Below are 25,975 nucleotides of genomic sequence, written 5' to 3'. Positions count from 1 at the left end.
TTCTTCTTCCGCTCATTTTTAAAGGCATGCCATTCCCAGCATGCAAGGTTTAATCCTAGCATCAGACTCAGGGATAGTCCCTTCCCGTTTTCTCTTCCTTGTGTGGATGCACCAGCCTTGTGTTCTCTTGTTTCAGGTATATTGATGGCAGTGTGAATATATCTTTGAATATATATGTCCTACCAGTAAATTCTGCTTGTCTTATATTGTTGCTTCACAACACTCAAGCAGCATTGTAATATGGTGGTACTTGTGTTGGGAACGGGGCATAATAACAACTGAAGAGTCAAAAAGAGAAGAAAAATGTGTGGGAGTTGTAAACATTTACTTGTGTCAATAGACTACTTCCGCCAGCTAGTGTGCAGGCGAGACACTGCGAGATGTGTTGTCTCCAACGTACAGGCACATCTGTGCTCACCATAATGAAAACATGGTGTCAGTCAGTACCCACACCACAGCTCAGAGCCAGTCCAGTAGAACTTGTCTGAAGTCAAAGAAGTGGAAAGAAAAGGAAAATAAGTACTACAGAGTTATAGTGACTTTCATGAAACAATCAGGACATACTTACAAAGTTTAACATTTTGGTATTTTTTACCTCCTTGCCTTCTGATGCTTGAAAAACAAAGACCACACTTCATTTATTTTATTTTTAAAAATTTGACCACAGAATTGCTTTGGAATCATTATTGAGTCAGTTTAAGTGGAATTTTGTCTGTTTTTTGACATGTTTATTTACTCATTTTTTTCAGGGTTTGTCTTTTGGAAATAGTCTACAAGGTTCACTCACTATTCCATATAATAGGCCATTACTAATGAACGCACCCATCAGCTAAATTAGACACAGTAACGCATTCCGAAAAAGACACCTGCAGGTCAAATAATGCTTCAAAAGATTCCAGCACTTTAAAAAATTTATCTAGAGACTGTAGGTTTAAACTTTCACACCTTCATGTCATTCTTGGTCTGTCAATCTCAACATAATGAAGAAGAAGCCTCTATTTGTCATATATACATTACAGAAATTTCTTTCTTTGCATATTCCAGCTTGTAGGGATGTTGGGGTCGAAGCACAGGACCAGCCATGATACAGCACCTCTGGAGCAGAGACAGTTAAGGGCCATGCTCAAGGGCCCAATAATGGCAGCTTGGGAGTGTTGGGGCTTGAACCCCTGACATTCTTATCAGTAACCCAGAGCCTTAACCGTTGAGCCTTCACTGCCACCAGAATGGCCTGAGTGATGTTGATATTCTTGAACAAGACCACAAGGAAAAATAACTTTTTCAATCATTTATTCAACAGAAATATCAATACTGGTGTTATTCTTCTGTGGAAAAAGTAAATGGCACACTTATATCCAAAGTGCTTTACACTGTGTCTCATTCACCCATACATCAATGGTAACAGAGCTGCCATGCAAGGTGCTAACTTGCCATTGGGAGCAACCTGAGGTTCAGCATCTTGCCCAAGGACACTTTGGCATGTAGAGTCATCCGGCCCAGGAATCGAACCAATGCTAACCCTACGATTAGTGGACAACCCGCTCTACCAACTGCGCCACAGCGTAGGGGTGTACTTACTTTTTCTATGTGAATGATCTGGGGGGTTTTTTTTGTGAAAATTACTACAAAATATACATTTTATGTGTCATTTGATAGTGTATCATCTTTACTAATAGGCAGTGTTTCAAAGCGGATCAAATATGTCAAAAAATATGCGGATCAAATGTGTCAAACAAGCGAACAATTTCCATGGGGTGTACTTATTTTTTCACATTACTGTATCAGATTAAGGGTTTTTTAAAGACCGACTGCAAATATTGTTACAGTACACATTTGATTTTTGTTACAGTAATTAAAAAAATATAACCTTGCTCTACTGTAATCAACATATCAAATATCAGCGATATACTAGTACTAAATCAAAAATTTGACTTGAAGGGAAATTCCACTGCTTACAAGCCCCACATGAAACTTGCCTGTGTCGTTAATGTCATGTGTTAAAGACAAGCACAGGACAGTGTAACAGCACTGGTCATTACTGTACACATACTCCATAGCTCCAATGGTTTATAGAAAAGTGTGTGTCCAGCAAAATAAACAGCAAAGGATGACTGTGTAAACAGAGGAATCCCCTAACTGATGGTGGAAAGACAGTCACCCTGGAACACGAAGAAGTTTAGTCATTCAGCTAAATAATGAATGTAATTTAATGGTACTGTTATTGCACTAGCCCATGCATGGCCTTACAGTGTGTAGCCCACAACGTGGTAAAGTGACCTTGCAAGATGTGTGTATTGTGCTTAGTAGTGCATTGTGGTTTCTGCAAATTGAGGCTTGTTTTTCATGGAGTTGAGGTCAAAGCCCAAGAGAAACTGAGATTTGTTTGGACAGAAGAGAGTTGGTGTATTTTGGCATTCTGTCTGCAGAGACGCATGTCTGCTTTTAGAACTCATGTCTGCTTTTACGCTGATACACCCTCTAATTTCAAGCCTAGTGGAAGTGTGCAGTATGGCCACCATGGTTTTACAGAAAGTAAATCAAGAGCATTTACTCATATATTGCTCCTGACAGAAGCAAATTTAACCTCTCAGGTACATGCTGGGGTTTTGCTACGAATATATGGCATTCAACTGTGATCATGCCCTATGGAAAATTAAATGAAAATGAAAGATGCCAATAATAATTTGTGTGTGTGAGTGTGTGTGCGTGTGTAGTGTCACATATCCTCATTACTCTTGCCTTTCCGTCTGATCAGTCAGTAACACTGTGAGGTGGCCAGGCACTCACATTTCTGTAGTCTCAGAAATATGGCCAACGGACTCAAAAATTAAATGGAAAATGTCAAAATAATGTGTGAAAAAAACCCATATTAATCTTCATCTTCAGTAAACGGAGTCTGAAGCCTATACTGGTAACACTAGGCACAAGGCAAGAATATTCACCTCAGATGGGATGCCATTCACACCTGGGGCAGTTTAGCATAACCAATCCACATACCTGTTTTTGGACAGTGGGAGGAAACTGGAGAACCTGGAAGAAATCCAGGCAAACACAGAGAGAATATGGGAAACTCCACAGGGACAGTGACCTGAGCTCAAGATTGAACCAGGGTCCCTGGAGCTGTGAAGCAGCAGTGCTACCCAGTGCACCACTGTGCCACCCAAAAAATATCTGCACATTTTTGTGGTTAGCGGTATCTATATATCATAAACTTGGAAAGCATTTTTGCTGTATCTGTTGAGTTTTGGTATCAGGGTTCAAGGACAGTCTGGATGACAAGGTGCAAATCTATGCAAATGTAAAGCTTCTGGACGAATCAGTTTTGTTGCCCAGGTAATTTCCTACAATGTAAACTATGCATTCTTGGCTTGGGCTTCAAAGAGAAGCAAGGTCAGCACACCACACTAGCAGATACGAACTTGTTCCTAGCTCTCATGTTCATCCCACTTCTGCTCCTTCCAGTTTAGTGGGGATCTAGGGAGGATCTTATCACAGACTCAGACGATGGCATGAAACCAATGAATTATACAAGCCATATTTGTGACATGCTGTGACAGGGAGCCACATATACATCATCACAAACACAAGGATAATGCAGCAAATCTTGGGTCCTTCATTGACATTAGGCCTGAATCTGTCAGCTGACAATGTAGTGACAAGATGATTGTGATGAATATCTCTTTAGACAGCTTTTTAGAGTTAAGTGACTCTGTTTACTAAACGTGCATATTTGACATCATACTGTACATCTATACAAACTGTTGGTTTTGGCACAAAACAGGTCAAATCATTAGAGTGAAATCCCCCCTAATCCTTCTTATTCAAGACAGTTGTGTTCTATGAAAGGAACATGCTTGCTCTAAAATTCCCACAACACACTAGGGGATATTGAAGAGGAGATGGGGGAAGCAGATGTACATATTAAAACTCGAAGACTTCTTTTAGCTCTGAAGAATAGAAATTAATCGGCTAATGTGGAGCACTTACTTGTTTAGTAACAATTTCATTTTATATGTGCATTCTTTACTATCTCTAGACAAGTGCCATCCATGTCCCTTATTTCCTTTGAATTTGGTTTTGTCTGCAGTTTTGTTTTCCATTTACTTTTGTTTCAATACAATACCAATACCAAACTGTTTGATAAATCAAACACAGAAATGATGGTTATCGTTTCTTTTCTTTTAGTATCATGCAACTGTCTACATGTGTATGATTAAGATATCTCTATTGTTGATTACTAAGGAAACATATCTTGCCCTCAGTAGTTAGCAGCCAGGCTGAAGCCAGCCATTAACTCATCCTGCTGCTAATGATTAGCAGCTGAAGCAACACTGGGTTTTTGAGCTGTTGGGTGTGAAAACACACAGAAAATCTGTATCATTCTACCACTCCCATGCAGTGAAATAGGTCAAAGTTATCCATCTCAAGCTTTAGTTGCTTCTGGTATTTATAAAAAAAATAAAATAAAATAAAAAAAAAACTTGGAATAATGAGGTTGAAGCAGAAGACCAACAGCTAAATGTGGTTGAATTACACTTTCAGAAAGTTCTTTGTTCAGTATAGTCAATTTTTTTTAACAGATGTTGAGGCAAATTAAGTCTTCTAATCTGAATAAACTGACTCTTAATTTGAATTCAAAAAATAGTATATTTAGTGCCCCCCCGGCACTAATTTTTCCCAGTCGATTCCTGTTTTCCTGCTGTTTGGTAGGAGCATGCTCTGTATTCATTAGCTAAAGATGCCTGGGCAGCAGCCAATATGCGTTCTGCTTCAGGTAAGATTTTCTTCCATCAGGGCGGGCCTCACCCTGCTGGTAGAGACACAGAGGCGTCTGGGCCCAGAGGGAGTCATCCCAGGCCTGCCAAAAGCAGGCCAAAGTGAAAAAAGTGCATATTTTCACCCACATGAAACAACACCTAACATGCCTATAGATTTTAACCCACTGGCTCTTAGAGCTTGAGAGTTTCTCATATTTTTTTCCCATGAAAAAATACAGCTAGTCTCTTACTCTGCCCAGTCACCAAATAACAAAATCCAAAGGAGGGACAGTGTTGACTGAGAAGTTATCATTCATCAACTGAATTGTGATGTTGAATCTGAAAACAAATATGCTTTGTCTTATCTGATTTGGTAGCCCTAATGCTGTATATAGTATCCCACAGGCTTTAGTGTGGTTGCCAGACAGAGATCTGCTTCCACTGTTTTGATTTTCCCATTCTTTATGTTGACAGATAGATTTTTACGGGAGTTCCAATTGGTTTAAAGTGGCACAGTGTATTCCTGTGGAATTTAACTTTGCAACCAAAGGAAATACTTCCAGACACCCAAGTCAATTTTCCTTATTTTCTGGTGTATTGCTAAGAAGATCTTATATAAATGTGTTTGAGGATTCTTTTTAGCTTTGTGAAACCTGGCTACTTTTGAATATCTACATTACTGCCAGGATTTAAAAGAAATCTCAAGGGTCAAACATTCAAAGCAAAGCAATAAATTTATGTATTTGTCATTTACGGATAATCTTTGTGTCAGAACTCTGAGTAAGACAGAAATGTTGTTGCATTGGGCATACCCTAGCTGTGGAAATGCAGACCATATTTCATCCTAAATAGTTTGTGTGTTGGTCTGAATCTGTGTAGCTCACGTTTGACACTTCAGGCAAATTTGACATGACAGCTTGTCAAATGCTGTGAGACAGTAAAATTGCCATGTAATTCCTAATGAAAATGTACTCAGACAGAAGAAATAATACAAGCCTGACAACCTTCACGTTAGGCACAGCATGCATAATAGTTCCTGTGACGTTTACGATGACTGCAATGAAGCAGATTTTTCAAAACTTAAAATGTTTACCCAATGCCTTACGTTTCAAAACACACTCTCATACATACTTTCAGTGTGGGGGTTAGTAAGAATAAGAGAACCATATGCTGTGTTCTACATAAACAAACTTCCTGCACAGCTTTCATTTGACCCAGACAAAAGATTACATATTTACAACCACATCCCATGTGTCTTTGTAATAATGATGAAGATCTTCGAATCATGTTCATGTTTATACTTCAAGCAGTATGTGACAGCATACAAGACCATATAGTAATTTTAGGCTGCTTTGCTGTCAAAGGTTGAGCTGTCAGATGATTCAGTTATGTGTCAAAATGAATACTGCATTGTTTCCAAGCATCAGATATCACAGTTTATATTAGCATATACTTATTGACAAGACCAGCAACATAATCTTTCATCAACAGTTTATTTTTGTGATAATTCACATCCACCACATCAGACCTGTAAGTACAACTAAAATAGGCACACACTGACATTATTTATGCAGAGCCTTGTTCAATTTTGGGAAGCAAAGTAGTTTGACAAAGGGCACCATATGATACCAATTACCATCAAGGAGAATAAACTGAATCTGGACACATCTGTGGCACATGTGTGTCTTCATCATGGAAATGTCGATTGTTAAATTTCACTGAGCTTTGAGATTATTTTGAAGAAAAGTACAAATGCTTTTTAATCAGATTGCTAGTAGGTCTTGTCCTGCTTAATTCCATGTTGTTCCTATCAGAAAGGTAAAAAGACCAGATGTTGGTTTATCATTCTGTGTGATTTACATTAGATATCTGTAGTAATATGCGGTAGGTTAGTCTAAGTATCTGTTATCACATAATTTACTGCTATTATTGCTACAGTAACACATACACATTCATACCACAACCAAATTCATATTGAAATATACTAACCTTTGTCTGATAAAACCTATAACCCTGCTGGATATCCATTGGAATATCTCATTAAGAGGGACCGCAGACCTCTGGTAGTTATTTACACATGGGCCTGACAACCAACTCAGAAGTACTTCCGAAGTAATTTCTTTTCTTTTCTTAACTATGACTAAGAAAAGGTCTTTGGGATCTGTAGAAAGATGAACTGTTTTACTGAGAACTGACAGGTCCATAGTTTTAAAATAATCTAGTCTCAGCCTCAGATGCTCCACCCACAGGATATGGAGTGTCTGATAGCTTTTGTAGACTTTTCTTCTTGAAGCCACAACCTTCAAGATCTGGAAGGTTGCAATCTGGCTCTCCACACTTCCATGTATACACACTTTTGTGCCAGTTTCCAGAGGGAGAACACCACAAATCAGAGCTTTTCTGAGCAAGACAGTCATTGGACTGAAAAAAGTTCATGGAACATATTAAAGGCATTTGTGTGAAGAACTCAGTGGTGAGTAAATGATACTGTATATGAGATCTTGCATGTTTGCCACCGGGTTGCAGGAAAAAGTCTGTGGTTGGTCATTGGCCATGGCAATTAATTTGCCTCTTTCTGTGAAAGTAGGTGGTTCTTGGCCACATATACTCAGCAAAAAAAATAAACATCCTCTCACATTCAACTGCTTTTATTTCCAGCAAATTTCTTAACATGTGTAAATATTTGCATTGACATAAAAAGATTCAACAACTGAGACATAAACTTTCACAGATATTTGATGAACAGAAATGGAATAATGAGTCCCTGAACAAAGGGGGGTTCAATATCAAAAGTAACAGTCAGTATCTGGTCCTTCCTGTCTCCCTGTAGCAGTGTCTTGGGCGTCTTAGATTACAGACATTGCCGTTTATTGTTCTGGCCACACCCTCGGCATATTTCTTCTGGTGTTTTTCAGAGTCAGTAGAAAGGTCTCTTTCTTACAAAATGATCTTTAAAATACAAAATAAGTCTCCTGAAAAAGGGACGTTTCTTTTTTTGCTGAGTATATTTATCAAAAGAACATACAAGACTCTAGAGGACTGGTTTTCAAAAATATAAATCATCTGCTATCATAAGACACCGATATCTCACATATTTTCCTTTGCTGAGTTATCAGTGATACTTTTATAACTACAGAACATCCAGTAAAAGACTTTATCTGAGCATGGGAAAGTGGCAGACAGACTTTACTTATCTGATTCAAATTCTTCAGTAGATGCTCACCAAGCCGAGATATAACTTCCATTCTAAAAGCTAAGAGCACATACTTTTCTGCTACAGTCATTCCTCTTTAGAATAAGTTTGGCTGCCATTAATGGCCTAATTACCATATTAAAGTGTCTAAAGTGATGTCTGTATTATTTGTGCTAATGACCCTCCTCTTAAATGAGACAGAGATCATTGTAGAACTCTTCCTCACTGTCAGCCTGCAACTATTCAACTAGAGGAGCTCTCAATCTCCACCTGTTTCAGACATTCAAATCACACAGCTTTTATGTTTCTCACCTTCACCCTCATAATTGATGCCAATTTTCAATCATAATTTTGTTTCATTGTCATTGCAATGAGCAGATATAATGGGCACTGACAGGTGGACACTCTTAAGTATGTTCTTCATTTTGACAGCTAAAAGGAGGTTAGACATAATGATATTAAGATGACAGATTTCAGAGTTCACAACTATTAATATTTTTTTTGCAAAGTGTAAGTAATAGATTGGAAGGCAATTAGTAGAGTGCATATCGTTACAAAAATTACAAAACATTATAAACAAAAACTGTTTATGAATGTAATAATAATAGATGTCTTGACTATGTGGTAGCAATCTCAAGTATGTCCTACTAACAATCATACCACCACAGCAAAAGCCTCTTTTCCACTGTAGGGCCAAATGGTTCTGAACACAGAGAAAGACTGGCCTGTGCACATGGGCATAGAACACATGCAAGCTGCACCTATGTATTAATGATATGGGTAATCACTCATTTTTATTTTACATTTACATCACTTTTGTGATGCCCAACGCCAGCATATTTTACTTCCTCTTAGTGTATTTTTTAACTCAACTTATGATGGTGTTGTGGTCAGAGAATAAAATGTTGTTTTGCCCAGTGCAAAAAAAACTCATATAGTTTAAAATCCTCCATATCATGAATCATCAAAATGTTGAGTGATGACTATTGACTTATGATAACATTGCTGACTTGCTGTTTCTTCCTATTGTCAGTATAGGTATTCCCCCAATTTAGCAGCACACCAGATAAGAAAAGAACCTGTGACCATTCATAAGGCAAAACAACACAGATCTCTGTGAATTCTATGGCAACTCTTTGGCACTACAGTGAAAAGGGGGTATAATACGGCATTTACCCCTTATTCCCTACTTCTCTAGTCATTCAATTCACAGTATGATGTTTGCCTGCTTAGGTCTGATATACAGTTAGCATAATGCTGTTGAATCAGTGGTGACTTGCTGGTCTGGTACTTTTCAGTAAATTGTTGCAAGGTCATTTTGGATCCCTCTGAAGTGTTTACATAGACCTCTTGTGCTTCTTTTCAGTCTTCTTTAGCAGCTTGTTCTAAGATAAATATTGCCCTCTGCACTCTGAGGGCCAGACAGAAGCATGCCTCTGCTCGTCAGACAATATTTACAAGAGCACCAAGAGGACTTAAACAAGTGTGTGAACAATAGCATAGTGGATTTAGTTACAGTCTAAGTACATGACGTATTTGGAGTGCAGTTCTATGCTGAAACATATGTACTAAACAAAATGAACAGTAATGAACATGTACAGATGACAGATGTACAGGTGACAGATTAAAGGTAAAGCCAGTGATATGGTCCGTTATGCTGTATGGTTTGTGTCCAGTCATGCTCTTAGAGGTAAGAGGCACTGCAAACCAATTCAAAGTTCTTCTGACTGATCACCTGTATCCTATGATAAAGTATTTCTATCGTGATGGGACTGGTCTCTTCCAAGATAACTCTGTCCCATTCACAGGGCACAAGGGCTCACTGAATGGTTTGATTATCAGAATAATATAAATTATATACGTTACTAAGACACCTTAAGTTGTATTTTTCTTTTAATTTGTAACCCATCTATAGCATGTAACTTATACTATTAAATATTTTTGTCTGCACTACTCTTTCTGGATCAAATGCAGTATTCTCTGGTCATCTGTTTCTAAAAAACAGACATTGCTGTGTGTACTGAAATGCCTGAGCTTGGAAAAATCTATGGCTACAGACGTTGATCTTGGTCCCGTGCTGGTCTTCAAATGTAAAGATTTTAATCAAGAGGGACATGCAGACTAACACGTTTAGCCCTGTTATGAAGTTGAAAAAAAGCTACGTGTTACTCATAGCTCTCTATTTATTTACTTTCATACCTGCATCACAGCCAGTTAAATTCTGAAGTTGCATACTGTCTGAAAGTTCCCAAACATAATGCGGTTTCAGAGGAAAGGGGAGTTCTGGCATCTTTACTGAATGTCCCGTTACCTGGGTTCACCTCAGTTACCATAATTCAATTCAAGTTTTATTTGTATAGTGATTTTAGCAATTGACATTGTCCCAAAGCAGCTTAACAGAGATATATAAATTCTCAATATAATACTATATACCATAATATCAGTTTGTGTCAGAAAACCATTGAGGTTAATAAAAAATGCAGCTAAAATATTGGTTGTGAAGTGAAAGTTTAGATTGATGCAAAGTATGGGGAATGGGCAAAGTAGTTGCCTCTGAGATATTATGGCTTTTTGTATTGAACATTTTTAATAGCAACAAACATTTCTGAGGTAAATAAATATTACAACTATCTAATTCCTAATTTAATTGTGTTTTTGAATGTTGAATGCATTTGAAATACATGAAATCAAATGAATTCAATTGTTAATTTGCCTGTATTTTGCTATCAGAAATGTAAATGTTTGACATTTGTTATTATTGATTTACTTGCAATAATGCTTTTTAATCATTGTTTCTTGGCTACTTGGTTACTTTTACAGGAACCAGGATGTTTGTAAATGTTTGAAATGCATTCTGACAAACATAAAGGAAACAAGTTGTTTTAAAAAACAACATAGACAAAAAAAAACTATTAACAATGACATCGTGGCATCCTGAATTCAGGAGAACAAAAGGTCCAAGGAAGCTGGGTCAGAGGTGAAACCTAACTGGAAAGAATCTTTGCAGGATGTACCCATACACCAACACTGAGGGCAAAACAGAGTAGACAGGATAGTTCCTAAAATAGAAACAGTGGCGGAAGTGTGATGACATAGCAAAATAGTTTTTCAAGAGAACAGGGGAACTAGAGAGGACATGCCTTCCACACCTTGCAGTGATGTGGCTCAGGTGGTAGCGTGGGTAGTCCACTAATCATAGGGTTGGTGGTTCCCGTGCCGAGCCTCCACATCCTTGGGCAAGACACTGAATCCCATGTTGCTCCCGATGGCAAGCTAGCGCCTTGCATGATAGTTATGATGCCATTGGTGTGTGAATGGGTGAATGAGAAACAGTGTAAAGCACTTTGTATAACCACAAAGGTTAAAAGGTGCTATATAAGTGCAGATCATTTACAATTTTTAACATGATTTACCGCAAAACACAAAGATCTGACAATTGCTCTTCAAGGCTTACTCAGCTACTCAGAAACAATATTAGTCTTTTCACTAAAGACTCTTTTACTAAAGAAATCTTGGGGCATTTCTATTGTAATGCTTCCATTGGCAATGTCAAGCCAGCAACCGTAAAGATGATGTGACACACAGAACAATTCTGAAGCCCAAAAAATTACATACTGAACATCGATAGTCAAATACAGTTTATTTTGTATGGTTCTTGTGGCTTTCTGCTCAATGCAAGCAGCAAAGGTAAACCTGATGCATGATGCATGAAATTGTGCTTTGTGCTCATGGCCACACAGCTGGTTTAAAATCCTTTAGGTCAACATCGTATTTATGCAAAAAAATAAAAACCTGCAAGAAACAACACACCTTCATAACCATCATTCAAGCCAGGAGCAGGAGCCCTACAATCAGAGCCATTTATCAAGGCCCAGAAGCTTTTGAGGAACTAAAGATTTCCCAACTTTACACACAGACAGTGTCCAAATTCCGGGTTTGTGTTTTAATCCCACTGCAGGAAACATGATCATGATTTAAAATAACAGAAGTGGCACACAATCGGTTTGATGGTTATGTCATTTGAGCACACTGCAAACACAGAAATATGAAAAAAGTCAAAGTTGTATCATTCTATATTGTTTTGTTTTGTCACACAAACATGTTGTTAACATTAATGTAGCTTATTAAACAAGCTTCATGTGGCAAATGGCTTACTCTCACTAAGTGCAATCTCTCACTTGCCACTATAAACATCTACAGAATAGGTTTCCATGATGCTGTAAAAGCATTACAGAAACTTTCCACTTTGCCAGGTGTGCCGTCTTGCCTATGATAATAAAATAAGCATTAGTAATAATTTGTTACCAAAACACAGGTTTTTAGCTGGCAGGAGGGTTGTTCATTCTATAAAGCTTACTTTTGACAAATCACTGATGTTCAAAATAGCAAGGTCAACTCTAGTATTTTCTAGAGCAGAACTGAAAGCAGCAGTGCTCCTAAGCACTCATTTAAACAGCAGGTTTGGCCCATAGAAAGGCTATTTGACCATTGTGCTCTATGATAGATCGCATTTGAGGTATGAGGAATGTTTTTGTTGTCATTTTGTTTCCTAGACAGCTGGCAAACATGAACATCATCCACCATTAGACATCAAATGATCCAGGGTTGAAGTAATTGGGGGATGATCTATCACGTATTACCCATGAATCCTTTTTTACAAGTTGTTTGAATGGCACGTGGAAAAACAGTTTTTTGTTCTAAGACCCTCAGCTGAAGGACTAACACTGCTGCAATTCCACTCCACTCTAGAGAAGAAAAACAGTTGCAGTGCTTGTTTGCTTGCCAGTTTCTGAAGTTTGCATTTTAATTCATGCCACTGTTGACTCTCCCCCACTTGCTTTCCTCTTTAGCCTTTAGTTCTAACTTGTCCCCCTCTCCATACTGCTGACTGAAGCTGTTTATCGTTTTTTTCAATAGGGCCAACACTGCTGTGTAGGGGAAGAATACGTTTGATGTAGGCATTACCTCCATGACCCCTTACTCACGGGTCATGCTGAGAGTTAGAGCCTCCTCCAGTGTACTCTGAATCACCATAAAGGGGGATCACACCCCTATTGTTGGAAAGAAACGTCTTCTCAGCCTCCTACCCCGCTTTCCCCTCTGTAATAGGGGGCCCCCATACCAGACTGTTGGACATCTTCCTTCCCCATCCCCCTTCTCTTTGTTGCTATCACGTAAATTGAGCTTTCCCTTTGGAAGCACTAATTAAGAGCATAATCTTTTCTTCCTTTGGAAAAACGAGAGTTGCGGGGTACTGTTTCCTTCGACCTTCTTATCTATGTGTCCAGTCGGTTCAAGGCTGGCAGCACCACACTGGGTTGTAAATGTTTTAGCAATGAGAAAACACAATAAATCATCCTATTAGTTCGTCAAATAATTTCTGCAATTGGTAGTTGGGAGTATATAGGACAAACAATATAGTAAGTACTAAACAGGTATCTATTGATTTGTCATCATCAAAACATTTTAATGAGGGATCTTCTTTTCAGTGACATTGTGACAAACCCTTAGTAGCCTAGGGACCTGCATAATGAATGTTAGTTATAAGTATGTTCCAGATCCTATGAAATAAAATATAAAAATGATTACAGCTGTGTGTAGTAGAATTAAAAAACAAAAAAAAAAAACAAGAGTAGCCAAGCCCTTGTTTCATTAAGAACACATAACTGCAAACCGTATGGCGATATAGGTGAGTTCCCTGTAAAAAACAGAGGATGCGTACCCAAACAAGGAAGTCTGTCTAAATTCTTACCCCCAGGAATGGCACCCACAAGGCAAATTACCTTGTACATCTACAGCTGGTTTTAGTTTGTGCTTTTAAAGTAAACCCTTCCCTGAAAACTCACTGAAGCTGGAGCCAGATCCAGGTTTACTCTATATGGTTGTGTGCTGTTTTATGTAAATGGCTCATTGACCTGACCATATTTTATCACAGAATATAGCCTATAGAGCAATATTTTTGTTTTTTTTATCTCCCCAACGTCCTGGGGCATCAGAATTTCAACACAGGGTGACCTCCAGCTGGGATTTCCTTAGATGAATTGGCATGCTTTGTCAATCTGAAAGAGCACTTCCTCTATAGCTATTCTTCCCATTATAAAGCTTTATAGTGCACCTAGTGCTGAGATAGCAGTGACAAAGACAAGGATGCAAGGATGTTTGGACATCCATTGTGTCCAAGGACTTCTTTTATTTTAGCTGTAATAGTCAAGTAAAGAAAATTCTCATGAAGATTATTCCACAATTAATACAGTTTTGATTAATGTTCTTACAGTGAAGACTGATGGCTCATGAGTAGCAGAAAATCACAGCAGAAAAAAAGGAATCACACATTTCATTGTTAACCAGAAGCTAGGTCCACTTAAACACTAAAAAATTATAGTGTATTGTCTTTAATAGACATTCATCTACTTAATAGACAGACAGTGTAATTCATACAGACTCAGTGCCTAATTGAGCAAAAAGTTTACTTGATCTTAAAAAGCCCAGAAGTATAAACATGCGCTTAATAATCAGTAATGATTTAGTGCATATGTAAGTATGTTAAGTCATATATGTAATTATTCTTATGGAAAACACTTGGCATTTTGTTAGCACCATGGTTATGTCAATAGCATGTTAACATGCAGTTAAGCATACAAGTCAGAAATGCCAGACAATGAGGCCTTGTTGTTTGCTATGATAAATTTGGCTTATTAGCAAGTGACACTATCGCGCAGCTGCTCATTACGAATAGCTTATGTTGCCTAAAGCTAATTAAGAGAGCTATTAAAACTCACTCAAGATCTGCTTGACATTATGAGGGCCAGCAGCTTGCTGGAAATTGTGTAAGCAATTGTATGTATCTGGCCTGATGTTTGACATGGATTCAGACTGCCAGAGAAAAGCCAGCAGGGTCCAGTTTCGTAAACATTAACAGGAAAGGTTTACAGGTCTGCTGAGGATCCTCCACATCTGGAGCTACTGTATGTATGACAAGGACCCATAAACAAAGCCAGGACTAGAGCTAAACTAGTCACTGCTTATTGACAATCACTAAATCACTTTGTGCATTGTGGTGTTGGTTGTTGACCAACCATGTGGAACAGGGCTTATTTTGATGAGTGCCTTATAAGATACCATAAGCAATTAAGATTTTCTTGCTTGTGATAAATTTCTTAATATGTACAGCATGTCACATGTGGGGCCTGATTTGGACTACATGCCCACCTGCAACTACTACAAAATTGTATTTAATGGGCAGTGTTTACTCTTAGGTTAAAATTGATAGGATCTGGTTTAAATAGACATCAGGTACCTAAAACACAGATGCTTTTTTATGTTTGGTGTAGTATAAACAAATCCACCCAGCTTTTCTCAAAAGTACCTATAATATGAATGGTATAATTTTAGTAGTCTCTATGGCTGTTAAATGAAAAGTAATTTACTTAATACGTTCTTTTATTCCTAGAAGCAGTTTTTAATTCACTCCCCTTAATCCTATGATCCTTCTGCTGCCACCTGTGGGAAAAACATCAATACTAAACACCTTCAACCTCTTACGAATTGTAGGCTGTTGTAAGTGGATACAGGACAACAAGGAAGAAAAATACATATAGTGTTCAAAAGAAGTTGGAAACAAATAGCTACTAGGAATGCCTAAGGCTGGAAGAGGCTACCATTTGGCCTGTGGCTTCCCAGGACTCAAGGCAGCTTGGAGATGTAGTGTAGAGTAGTTGGCATCGGGCTGTGTTGTTAGGCTCCTTGCCAGTTTATTCTGTTGGAATTTCCTGTCTGGAGTTGACTCCCCCTTGCTTACTCCCTCCTTGTTCCTGGAGCAAGACAGAAAAGCTTTTTTAATTACACTGCCGCTGCCTGGCCTCTCAGGATATTATTATTGTTCTTGAGTGCTTCCTCTGAGGATGAGCTTCTCTCACCACAAAGCTGCTCTCGGCTTCGTTTGGACATGAAAAGTGAATGTTTTTCCTGTGCTTTGAGATTCAGAGCACCCCATGTTAATGTCTGCCACCTGGAATTGTCTTTAAAAGGAGATCAGATCCTGACTTAATCCTGTTACAAAAAGTCTGGCTGGTTCTCACGATTGCCCTGACAGGATGTTTTGCACATATGGGCTATTGATATGGGGAACTGAAATAATCATTTTAATGTGACAATAATATGTGAATAAACACAAGGAAACTAGGTTCTCACTGGCAACAGTCCCAAATTCACAGAACTAGCATTTTCCCACCACTTGCTGTCATGAACATTAGTACGGTATGCTTAGATAATTCTGCTTCTGTTAAGCCGGTTTAGGTGAAATAACCTCTGGTTAATCCTCTGGTGATATGTTTTGACATATGAGTGTTACAGACAATACTAGTATATAGGGCTGCAACTAACGATTATTTTGATGATCAATTCATCTATCAATGATGTCTTTGATTAAGGCCAGTTTTTATTTTCATTATTTAAAAAAACATACATATTATGGCACATTCTGCCCAATGTTGTCCTTCAAACACTGTGCAAAGTGAAGGCTATGAATAGGTATTAAATATATCTATGTGGGCTATGCTATACATTGTGCAAAGGATTTTTAAAAAATTAACATTATATTTTGAAAACAAAAAAACAACTGATTGTCCACAAGCTTTAAAGCAGAAGTTAATCCCGATATTAAAAATGCTATAAAAAAAAGGGGGAAAAAAGAAAAACAAAAGCACAAACTAAGTGTTATCTGGTAAGAGGTTGAATGTTCTGCAGTAACACACACATTCACTCATCTCAACACAGTAACATGTTCCTTTATTCTGTAAATGTATGACACTTCTTACATTTATATACAATTTACATGTTATAATCCTATTACAGTTACCACTCTCATACAAAACACAATTACTTTTGTTTCTAAATATAGCATCAAACAACATATTTGATCAGAATGAATATTCTAGTCAGAGTTATTGCGCTTCCTTTCTATTGCGCGCTCTTTGATTGACGTGTACACGTGGACTCGAGCTCATTGAGTGAAGATTAATGGAGACTTGCTTGCAGTCAGGACGAGGCTTTATGTAAAATGGAAATACTGGCGTGAATTTCTAACATTTACAGATATGGATATAAAGGTAAAAGTATCATTTCTGCACTGAAGAACACATGTCTGGAACACATTAAACAGCACATGCATCTGTCGCAGTATCTGACACGACAAGCCACGTTAATACACTTACGAGTTTGTTTGAAGGGCTTAATATAAAACATTCTCATGTTTTGGACAAGTTGTATAGTACAATTTGTGACCTCCACTGTTTTTCAGATGTGTTTTATCCATACAAATGCGTTTTTCACCATTATGAAATGACGTCACTAACGAAGGTTATCCACAGTGATGTCACAGAGCCAACTAATCCATAATTAAATTCATTGTCGATTATTTTAAGTATTGATTATTATCAATATTAGTTGTTGCAGCCCTACTAATATACCTGCCTGTACAGCAAAGATGATGAGTTGTGTGGATGATAGACCTGTACACCATGGGGAACAAGACTGTATAACCATATGATTTCACCTGTAAAATCTGTAGATTATAAGCCCCCTAGTTTACTTTGTTGGGACAAAAACAATAGCATTATCGGTGATAGAGTAGGCATATCAGCTTGCCACTACTCCGCAGCTGATTGTTCAGTCATTTTTCAATATCACTTCTTATCTGCTCTCTCCTCATGAAGTTATGCATCTTGTATTGTGGTTTACCCAAAATGATTGTCACTGACTTTATGCTGTTTGCATTTGGGATGTGCATGGATATTTGAATTCTCAGTTAACCATTTAAGGCACCATTTAAATTTAAATACTCAAACCAGTATTCAGATATTCGCTATGCCGTGCATCTTGTTCAGTTTACGTGTGCATCTGAATACAGAACAGAATAAAGGTAATACATTTAAAATCATAACCAATAATGGACACAAATCAGGTACCTCAAATTGCAGATTAAGCCCAGGAGCAACACTGCATGCTGCACTGTAGCATTCATTTGTGTTTTTCGTTCACTAGTTGAGTGAATTTGTGCTCATTTAAGATTATTATAAACATGGATTTCCGCTGTGATCATGTGTAATTTGTTAATCCAGTGAGATTTTCAGACATCCAGCCCAAGTGTATAACAGTGGTTGTAGCCTTTTATACCTCAGAGACATTGAAGTCTAAACGTCATTGGTCAGAAGGTGTTCATTATTTTTGTATAACCGTAAAACTCGGACAGTAGTTCTGGCAGGATCATGAATGATAGGTTTATATTAATGTGCTCATTCTAATATGTTATTGTTTCTATATAGTTTCTATTTTGTATGGCAGACACTCCACATAATCTAAGACTAATAGTAAATAAAGTACTAATATGATTTTTAAAAGAGATTTGTTGTTTAACAAAGAAAAACATGTAATCACTGATGTGGTGACATTGTGATGTTAGGAGACATTTATTTAATGGAAGGATTCCAGGCTGTCAGTGCTCTGTAAGAGTCAGACAAGCTGCATTTGTTGAGAGAGAGCAAGAAAAGCACATGCACACTCTCCAGTACTAGCTTCCATCATTATTAATGACACAGACATCCCTGAAAGCCACCTCCCATGTGCTTCACATGACTAACTCACACACTAACGTGCCACACATGGACCAGAGCATGAATGAAGATGTTATGCATGCACATACTCTTTCTCCCAAAAGCCCTAACTGAGAGGCTCATTATAATGGTCTCTGTACTAGGCATAAGAATGTCTCTCTTACTTCCAACTCACCAAGGACAGAGAAAAAAAAAAAAAAAAACCCACATCCAAACAGACCCTGAAATATCTCGGAGGTTTCTCATCTTTATAAGGGAGATTTTTAATACAGATTTTTATATGTTCAAGAGATGCTATGCAATTACTGTTATTTTGCTTGCCTGTCAATAGTATTCAATTACCGTTGCCTAAAAAATAATTCATAATTGTTCTAGAGCAGATTTTACAAAGTACAGATGCTTAAACTGAATGTAGATCAGCTGTATTGTATATCTTTTCTATGAAACTGTAACTTAATGATTAATTAATCATGCTTTATAAGTCAAAAGGTATCCAGGAAACCACAGGATAAGAGAAACAAGAAACAAAGCAGATCACCTAAAGTGTTTTAAAACCTTTAAAATCATGCAGGTTTCAGAGTCAATCTTGTGACTTGGAGGATAGTGATAGGTCTGGAACGTTGACTCATACAGGCTGCTGAAAGAGGCTGCTCTACCCCCAGTGAGATAGTGATCACAGACCTTCCCCCCATGCTCAGTTCTCAGGTTGTAACTGAGTTACTAACATTTGTGACACCTTAAGAATTTTATTGTAGACTGGAATGAGGCCTAGAAAAATTGCCCCTTCTTTTACATGGATGTATGCAAGAGCTGGAGGTCGGCTGCTTAGATTCACAGCAAAGGGAAATGAGTACGGCTTTTCTGAATAACAGTCTGAATATGCCGTCCCTCCCTTCATAATGGAATGTGTGTGTAGTCTGGTTTTCTCATTTCTGAAATAATGGAGGGGTGGCATGATGGTGCAGCGAATAGTACTGCCACCTCACAGCTTCAGGGTTTCTGGTTTTATCCCGTGACTGTTTTACTGCCTGTGTGGAGTTTCTCATGTTCTCCTCACTCTGCTTGAGTTTCCTCCTAGTTGCCTGGTTCCCTCTCGCCCCACAAAAACATACAGGATTCATGACTATAAATTGCCCCTAGGTGTAAACGTGTGTGTATGGTGCCCTGTAATGGACTGGTGTCCCATCCGGTGTATATTCTCGCCTCATGCGCAGTGTTCCCAGGATAGGTTCCAGATACTCAACCATGATCAGGATAAAATGCTTACTGAATGTGAATGCTTGAAATAATGGAAACGATGATGGCAGCCCTGGCGCACACTACATCTTAATTATACATATGCAGTTTGCACTAATAAGACAGGAAAAAAACACTCTCACCTTGCTATTAAAAAGTTTCGTTGCATTAAGTAAAGCTTGTTAAAAAGGAACAAGCATGCATTAATTACTGAACCCTGAGTAAGCACCATAGAGCACATTATCAGCTTCTTATATTGGTGTTTATTGTGAATATGAATATCTAATTAGTTAGTTTCCTATACTAGCCATTGCATGTGTCTGGAGTATAGAGACCTTCCTACTTTTCCCGTACTTTTCTGGATCACAACAAATTTTTTAAAGTATCATATGTGGTAATGTGTCAGGCAGTTGGACTCTCTGTCCAACAGCATACTTCATTGTGGCCTGGAAATAGATCAGGAAATGTGGAGAGCTTTTTCCTCCCATTGCTATAACACCTCTTCTTGATTCCGTGTCCACGTCCCTCGGCTCAAAGAGAACCTCACTACAGGTCTTTGTCTGAAGCCCAGTTCAGACCGTTTTATATTGAATAAAAGGATATCTGAGAATTACTGTGATGATTTTTTTGTTCATTCCATGTGCTACTGTGAATATATTTCATAAACTACCTTGACACCTTTAGAAATTCATGTGAGCAATATTGTAGCCTTGTTTTTGAACATTTTTATCTGGAAGCTTAACACTTATTTGAATTCTCTTTTTTCTCCACCCTTCTCTCTCTGTATCTCTGAAAATCTCTCTCTGCCTGTCCTTGACTTCACAGCTCCTCCTCTATTCCCGACCTTCCATACACCAATCCCAATCGACATGCGCCATCATGAGGGTAGATACCATTATGAGCCACATCCTCTTCATGCCTTGCATGGGTAAGTCCATTAAGTATTTGTACATTTACAGGCAACTGCAGAATGAGTGGCAACCTTCATGTAAATGAGCAAAAATAATAATTAACAAAAGTGAATAGCTTTTGCATTGAGTAATAACTCGCGCTTAATCATATGAGAACACTGTATAGTTCTATCAACATAAAATGAATCCTAAAATATAAAACCATGAAAAAAGCAAATTATTGAAGAAATACAGTCCAGAATGAACAGCAGTTAACCTTCAGGATGGGAGATCTTTTTGCTTCCCCTAGTACTGTTATACCTGAAAGAGAACTTCCATATGCAAAGGAGAATGAACTATAGAGTGAAAAGTGATAGAGAAAATACCATTTCCACTCATACACTATCTCTCCAGCCATAATATTTTACTGTCTTGGGCAGTTTTGTGATTCTGGCATGCCATGCACTGAATCCAGGCAAGCTCTGCCAACTGACAATCTTTCCATTTGAGGGATTTAAAGTGATAGGGTCTGCTGCACATCCGCTCATTACATAACCTGAAACAATGGTCAGGGAAGCACGTATAAAAATCATGCTACAGTTGTAATCAAAATTATTCATCCCCCCTTGCAAATCAGGTATATTGTCAAAATATACAGACTTTCAGCTGTTTGCACTGAATAAATCAAACAAAAGCAATTTAAATAGTTCAACACAACGAATGTTTCAAGTGGTTTCCCCAAATTCAACTGATAATGCAACTTATAATCATTTCTCCAGTTTCAAAATTATTCAACTCCCTGAATAGAATCCCTCATAACAGCAAAAATATGCGAAACAGCTGTAACACATGAAATACCTGAACTGGCTAGGGGCAGAAAGTTATTGAAATACCTGGACTGGGCAGAAAAGGAAGCCATCAACGGCTGCAACCGGATTTCTGAGAAGGCAGGTTGTGAAAAACCCTCGAATGACTGCAGAAGACCTGCAGCAAGACTTGGTGGCAACAGGCACTGAGGTTTCAGTGAGCACAGTAAGGCTAAACACAGAAGGTTTCCATGCCAGAACTCCAAGATGTACACCACTACTGATCCAAAAGCACAAGAAATGTTGGCTCAAAATCATATAAATAAGCCACAGAAGTTTTGGGATTCTGTTCTGTGGAGCAATGAAACAAAACTAGAACTTTTCGGCATGATGGATCAGCTGTATGTCTTGAGGAAGAAGAATGAAGAAAGAACATACTGTCCACAGTCTAGCATGGTGGTGGCTTGGTGATGCTCTGGGGCTGCATTGCATCCTCTGGCACTGGAAACCTGCAGCGTGTGGAAGGCAAAATGGATTCATTGAAGTATAAGGAAATCCTAGGAGAAAACATCATGCCGTCTATGAGGAAGCTGAAGCTTGGGCATCATTGGACCTACCAACAGGTCAATGAACCCAAGCATACCTCAAATCCCACCAAGGCTTGGTTACAGAAGAAGTCCTGGAAGATTCTACAGGGCCATCACAGTCACCTGACTTGAAACCCATAGTAAATCTCTGGTGGGATTTGAAGAAGGCAGTTGCAGTACGCAAACCCAAGAATATTACTGAACTGGAGGCCATCAGGAAGCTGGTGTCTGGTTATGCATCTCATTTGCAGCTGGTCATAACAGCAAAAGGGTGCTCTACTAAGTACTAAAGATGCTTGCCATGAAGGGCTTGAATAATTTTGAGACTGGAGAAGTCATTATAAGTTGCATTTTCAGTTGAATTTGGGGAAAGCACTTTCATTGTGTTGAGCTATTTCAATTGCTTTTGTTTGACTTGTTCAAAGCAAACAGATGAAAGTCTGTAAATTTTGATTTTTAAACCTGATTTGCAACGGGGGTTGAATGATTTTGAATGCAACTGTACATCACAGATGTGATGGTGATGTGTAGTGTTCACCTACGGAACAGCAGAGCTATTTATCAGAGAATGAGGAAGACTTAAGTGAGGAGAAGACCCTCTTCTCTTTGAACTCTGGATGACTTGATTAATGTGACTTGGTCTTGAAAGTGGCCCCCTAATTCATCAAGACCTTGAAGTAGCTTTTTTTTTCTGCCTGTGCCAAACTCACCTAATTACAACACATGTTGAAAAGCAAATTAAGAGTAGTGTCGTTGGTCAACAAAGCTGGTGCTTTGTTATCCATACAAACTGAAGTGTCAGGGGCCTGGGCCCTGAGTGCTGAACATGATTGTCTATGCATACACAGATGGTACCCAGAGATTCTACAGAAGGATTTAGCTCTGTATGAAGAATAAGCTATATCCTCACACTGTGACTAAATCCTGACAACTTAGCAATGTCCTTGTTAGAGGGCCTCTTATGTATTACCTTTTTTCACTATTCTGATTCAGTCTGTGATTGATTTCTAGAAGTTTGGCTTCTGCACAATTAGAGAGTGCTATAATACATACAGTCATGGGGAAAAAGAATGTACACCCTCCTTCAATTCTACGTTATTATTTATCAGGGCCTAAATAATAATTGTGTGTCCTCAGCAACTTCTATAAATAAACAAATAACCTCATGTGACACCAAAAAAAAACACAACACATTTCAGTATGTATAATTTTTTTCCTAAAAATATAACCAACATTCAGAAACCAAATGGGGAAAAAATAAGTACACCCTTCCTACTTCCACAATTATTATGGCGGTAATTAGCAGCCAGGTGTTACTAATGAAATATAAATGATTCTTTGGACTGATGAGACCAAAGTGGAGATGTTTGGTCATTATGCATAGCACCATGTTTGTTGAAAACCAAATACCACGTATCACAATAAACACCTCATACACACTTTCAAGCATGACAGAGGAGCGACGATTATTTCGGCTTATTTTTCAGGACCTGGGAAACTTGCAGTTATTTAGATGACTATGAACTTGATCCATATTGTACCATAATATTCTTGAGCCAAAAGTGAGGCCATCTGTCCAGCAGCTTAAACTGAGGATAAAATGATCGCAAGTATACCAGCAAATCGACATCTGAATGTCTAAATGGCACCATTGTTGGTTTACTTTTTGGAAAAATTGACTACGTTGATTTTTTTTTTGTTGTCACTTGAGGTTATTTGTTTGTTTATAGTTGGTGAGGAGCACACAATTATTATTTAGGCCCTAATAATTAAAAACATAGAATTGAAGGAGGGTGTTATTTCTTTTTCCCATGACTTTATGTGTGGTGGCCTGGGAAAACATCACATGGTGAAATTTTGAGCTTTTACACTATATAAAGTTTTTAAAAATACAGGCTTTCCTGAAACCTGATTCTCTTTTAGCCAGATTTCTATTATGAATAAAGCTATGCCATTTTAACATGTATATCTTCTCTAAAGGGAGGGATCACCAATAGAGAAGATTACAGGTCAGTTTCCATGTAACTATGTATAGGCTTTCCTCAACAAGTGAATGATAAAACGTCTGGGTTACGCATGTAACCCTGTTCCCTTTCAAAGGGACCGAGACGTTGCATTTAGCATAACAGTATGGGAACGAGAATACCCACACCGTCATACCGAGGGTATGGCCTGTTCAAAAAGACCCAAGCCCGAGGGTCACTGCAAGTCACTCGAGCCCGGGGTGGAATGAATATCCAGGTTGTAATAACGAATGAATTTGTGTGGCGTAGACCACCCTGCAGCAGCACGCACATCCTGTAAGGATACCTCTTTGGACAAAGACTTCGCGGAGGCAACCGCCCTAGTGGAATGAGCCCTTATGCCCAGAGGCATAGCGAGACCGCGCACCTCATAAGCAATAGAGATTGCTTCCACTATCCAATTAGAGATGTGCTGCTTTGACGCAGCATCACCTCTACTGTCGCCACCAAAGCAGACCAGCAGCTGCTCCAACTTACGCCACTGGCCGGAGTGGTGGACGTAAGTACAGAGAGCCCTTACTGGACACAGCAGGTGTATTCTCTCTTGTTGCGGTGTGGTGAATGGAGGAGGGCAGAAAGCCTGCAACACCATAGGATAGGCACTTTAGGAATATAATCTGACATAGGATACAGGAAGGCCTTGGCTAATCCAGGGGCAAAGTCAAGGCAGGAAGGGGCAACAGAGAGAGCTTGTAGATCTCCTACTCGCTTGAGAGATGTCAGGGCCAGCAGAAGAGATACCTTTAGAGTCAGAAGCTTCTCAGAGGCTGACTCTAAGAGCTCGAATGGGGCCCCTGACAGACCTTCCAGGACCACAGAAAGGTCCCAGGAAGGTATGCGCGGCCTGCAGATCGGCCTCAGACACCACGCATGAACCTCGAAGTTAGAGGATGTTGCCCCACAGAGGCTCCATCAACAGGGGCATGGCTGGCCAAAATGGCAGCCATGTAAACCCTGATTATAGAAGGAGCCCACCCCGTTGAGAAACGTTCTTATAAGAACTCCAGGACTGTAGCTGTTGCGCAGTTCACTGGGTCTACAGTGGATCCCTGTGGATGAGAGTCGCCCAAGGAGTGCCATCTAGCAGGGATATTATCTCTGGGAATCATATTCAAGCTGGCCAATAAGGTGCTACTAGCAGCAGACATAAACTGTCTTGGCAAATTCTCGCTAGAACTTGTGGGAGCAGAGCGATGGGGGGAAAAGCGTACAGATGTGACCTCGGCCACATGTGCACAATGGCGTCCAGCCCTAAATGTGTGGGAGGAGTGAGGGCGAACCACAGCAGGCCGTGTATTATCTCCTCGGAGGTGAACACATGCAGTCCCGCTTGGCCAAACCTCGCCATATGGACTCCATCACTTGTGGATGGAGCCACCAATTCCTGGGCCTCAGCCCCTGCCTCAACAAGATGTCTGCCCCCATATTACCAGAATGAACATTGCACTCATTGACAAACTTTCCTTCTGCCCAGAGAAGAATTAGTTGCGCCTGCCTGAACAGGGGGCACGGACATAATCCTCCCTGGTCAATATATGAGACCACCGGTGAGTTGTCTGTAAACATACGGTGACCTCTCAATTGAGGAAGAAGGAATTTCAGTGCTAGAAATATGGCCCACATTTCTAGGCAATTTATATGCCACTCCAGATGAAGAACGCACCAGAGACCGTGAGCTGGACCGCTGTCTAAGACCGCACTCCAGCCTGTGAGGGAGGTGTCAGTCATTGCCGTCTTGCACTAAGGAGACACCCGTAGAGTGTGACCCAAGGGTAGAAACCGGGGACACTCAAATTCTCAGAGCACATAGGCATCGCCGCGTGACACTGATTATTCTCAGAGGTTTCGTCCTTGGATGAAACCCCCACCACT

At 39.1% G+C, this 25,975-nt stretch overlaps 1 protein-coding gene across 1 annotated transcript in view; it reads left to right on the top strand.

The window, feature by feature from the left end:
* Positions 1 to 25,975, top strand: part of gli2a (GLI family zinc finger 2a) — a 68,420-nt gene that overhangs the window by 17,300 nt on the left and 25,145 nt on the right. Inside the window, exon 3 of the mRNA XM_017470788.3 lies at positions 20,622 to 20,724. Within this exon, the coding sequence (XP_017326277.1) occupies positions 20,622 to 20,724 (103 nt within the window). The remainder of the gene's footprint in view (positions 1 to 20,621; positions 20,725 to 25,975) is intronic.

This window comes from Ictalurus punctatus, chromosome 6, assembly GCF_001660625.3.
Source record: "Ictalurus punctatus breed USDA103 chromosome 6, Coco_2.0, whole genome shotgun sequence".
In the NCBI taxonomy this organism is placed as follows: domain Eukaryota; kingdom Metazoa; phylum Chordata; class Actinopteri; order Siluriformes; family Ictaluridae; genus Ictalurus; species Ictalurus punctatus.
This window is presented reverse-complemented; position numbering and strand designations above follow the sequence as displayed.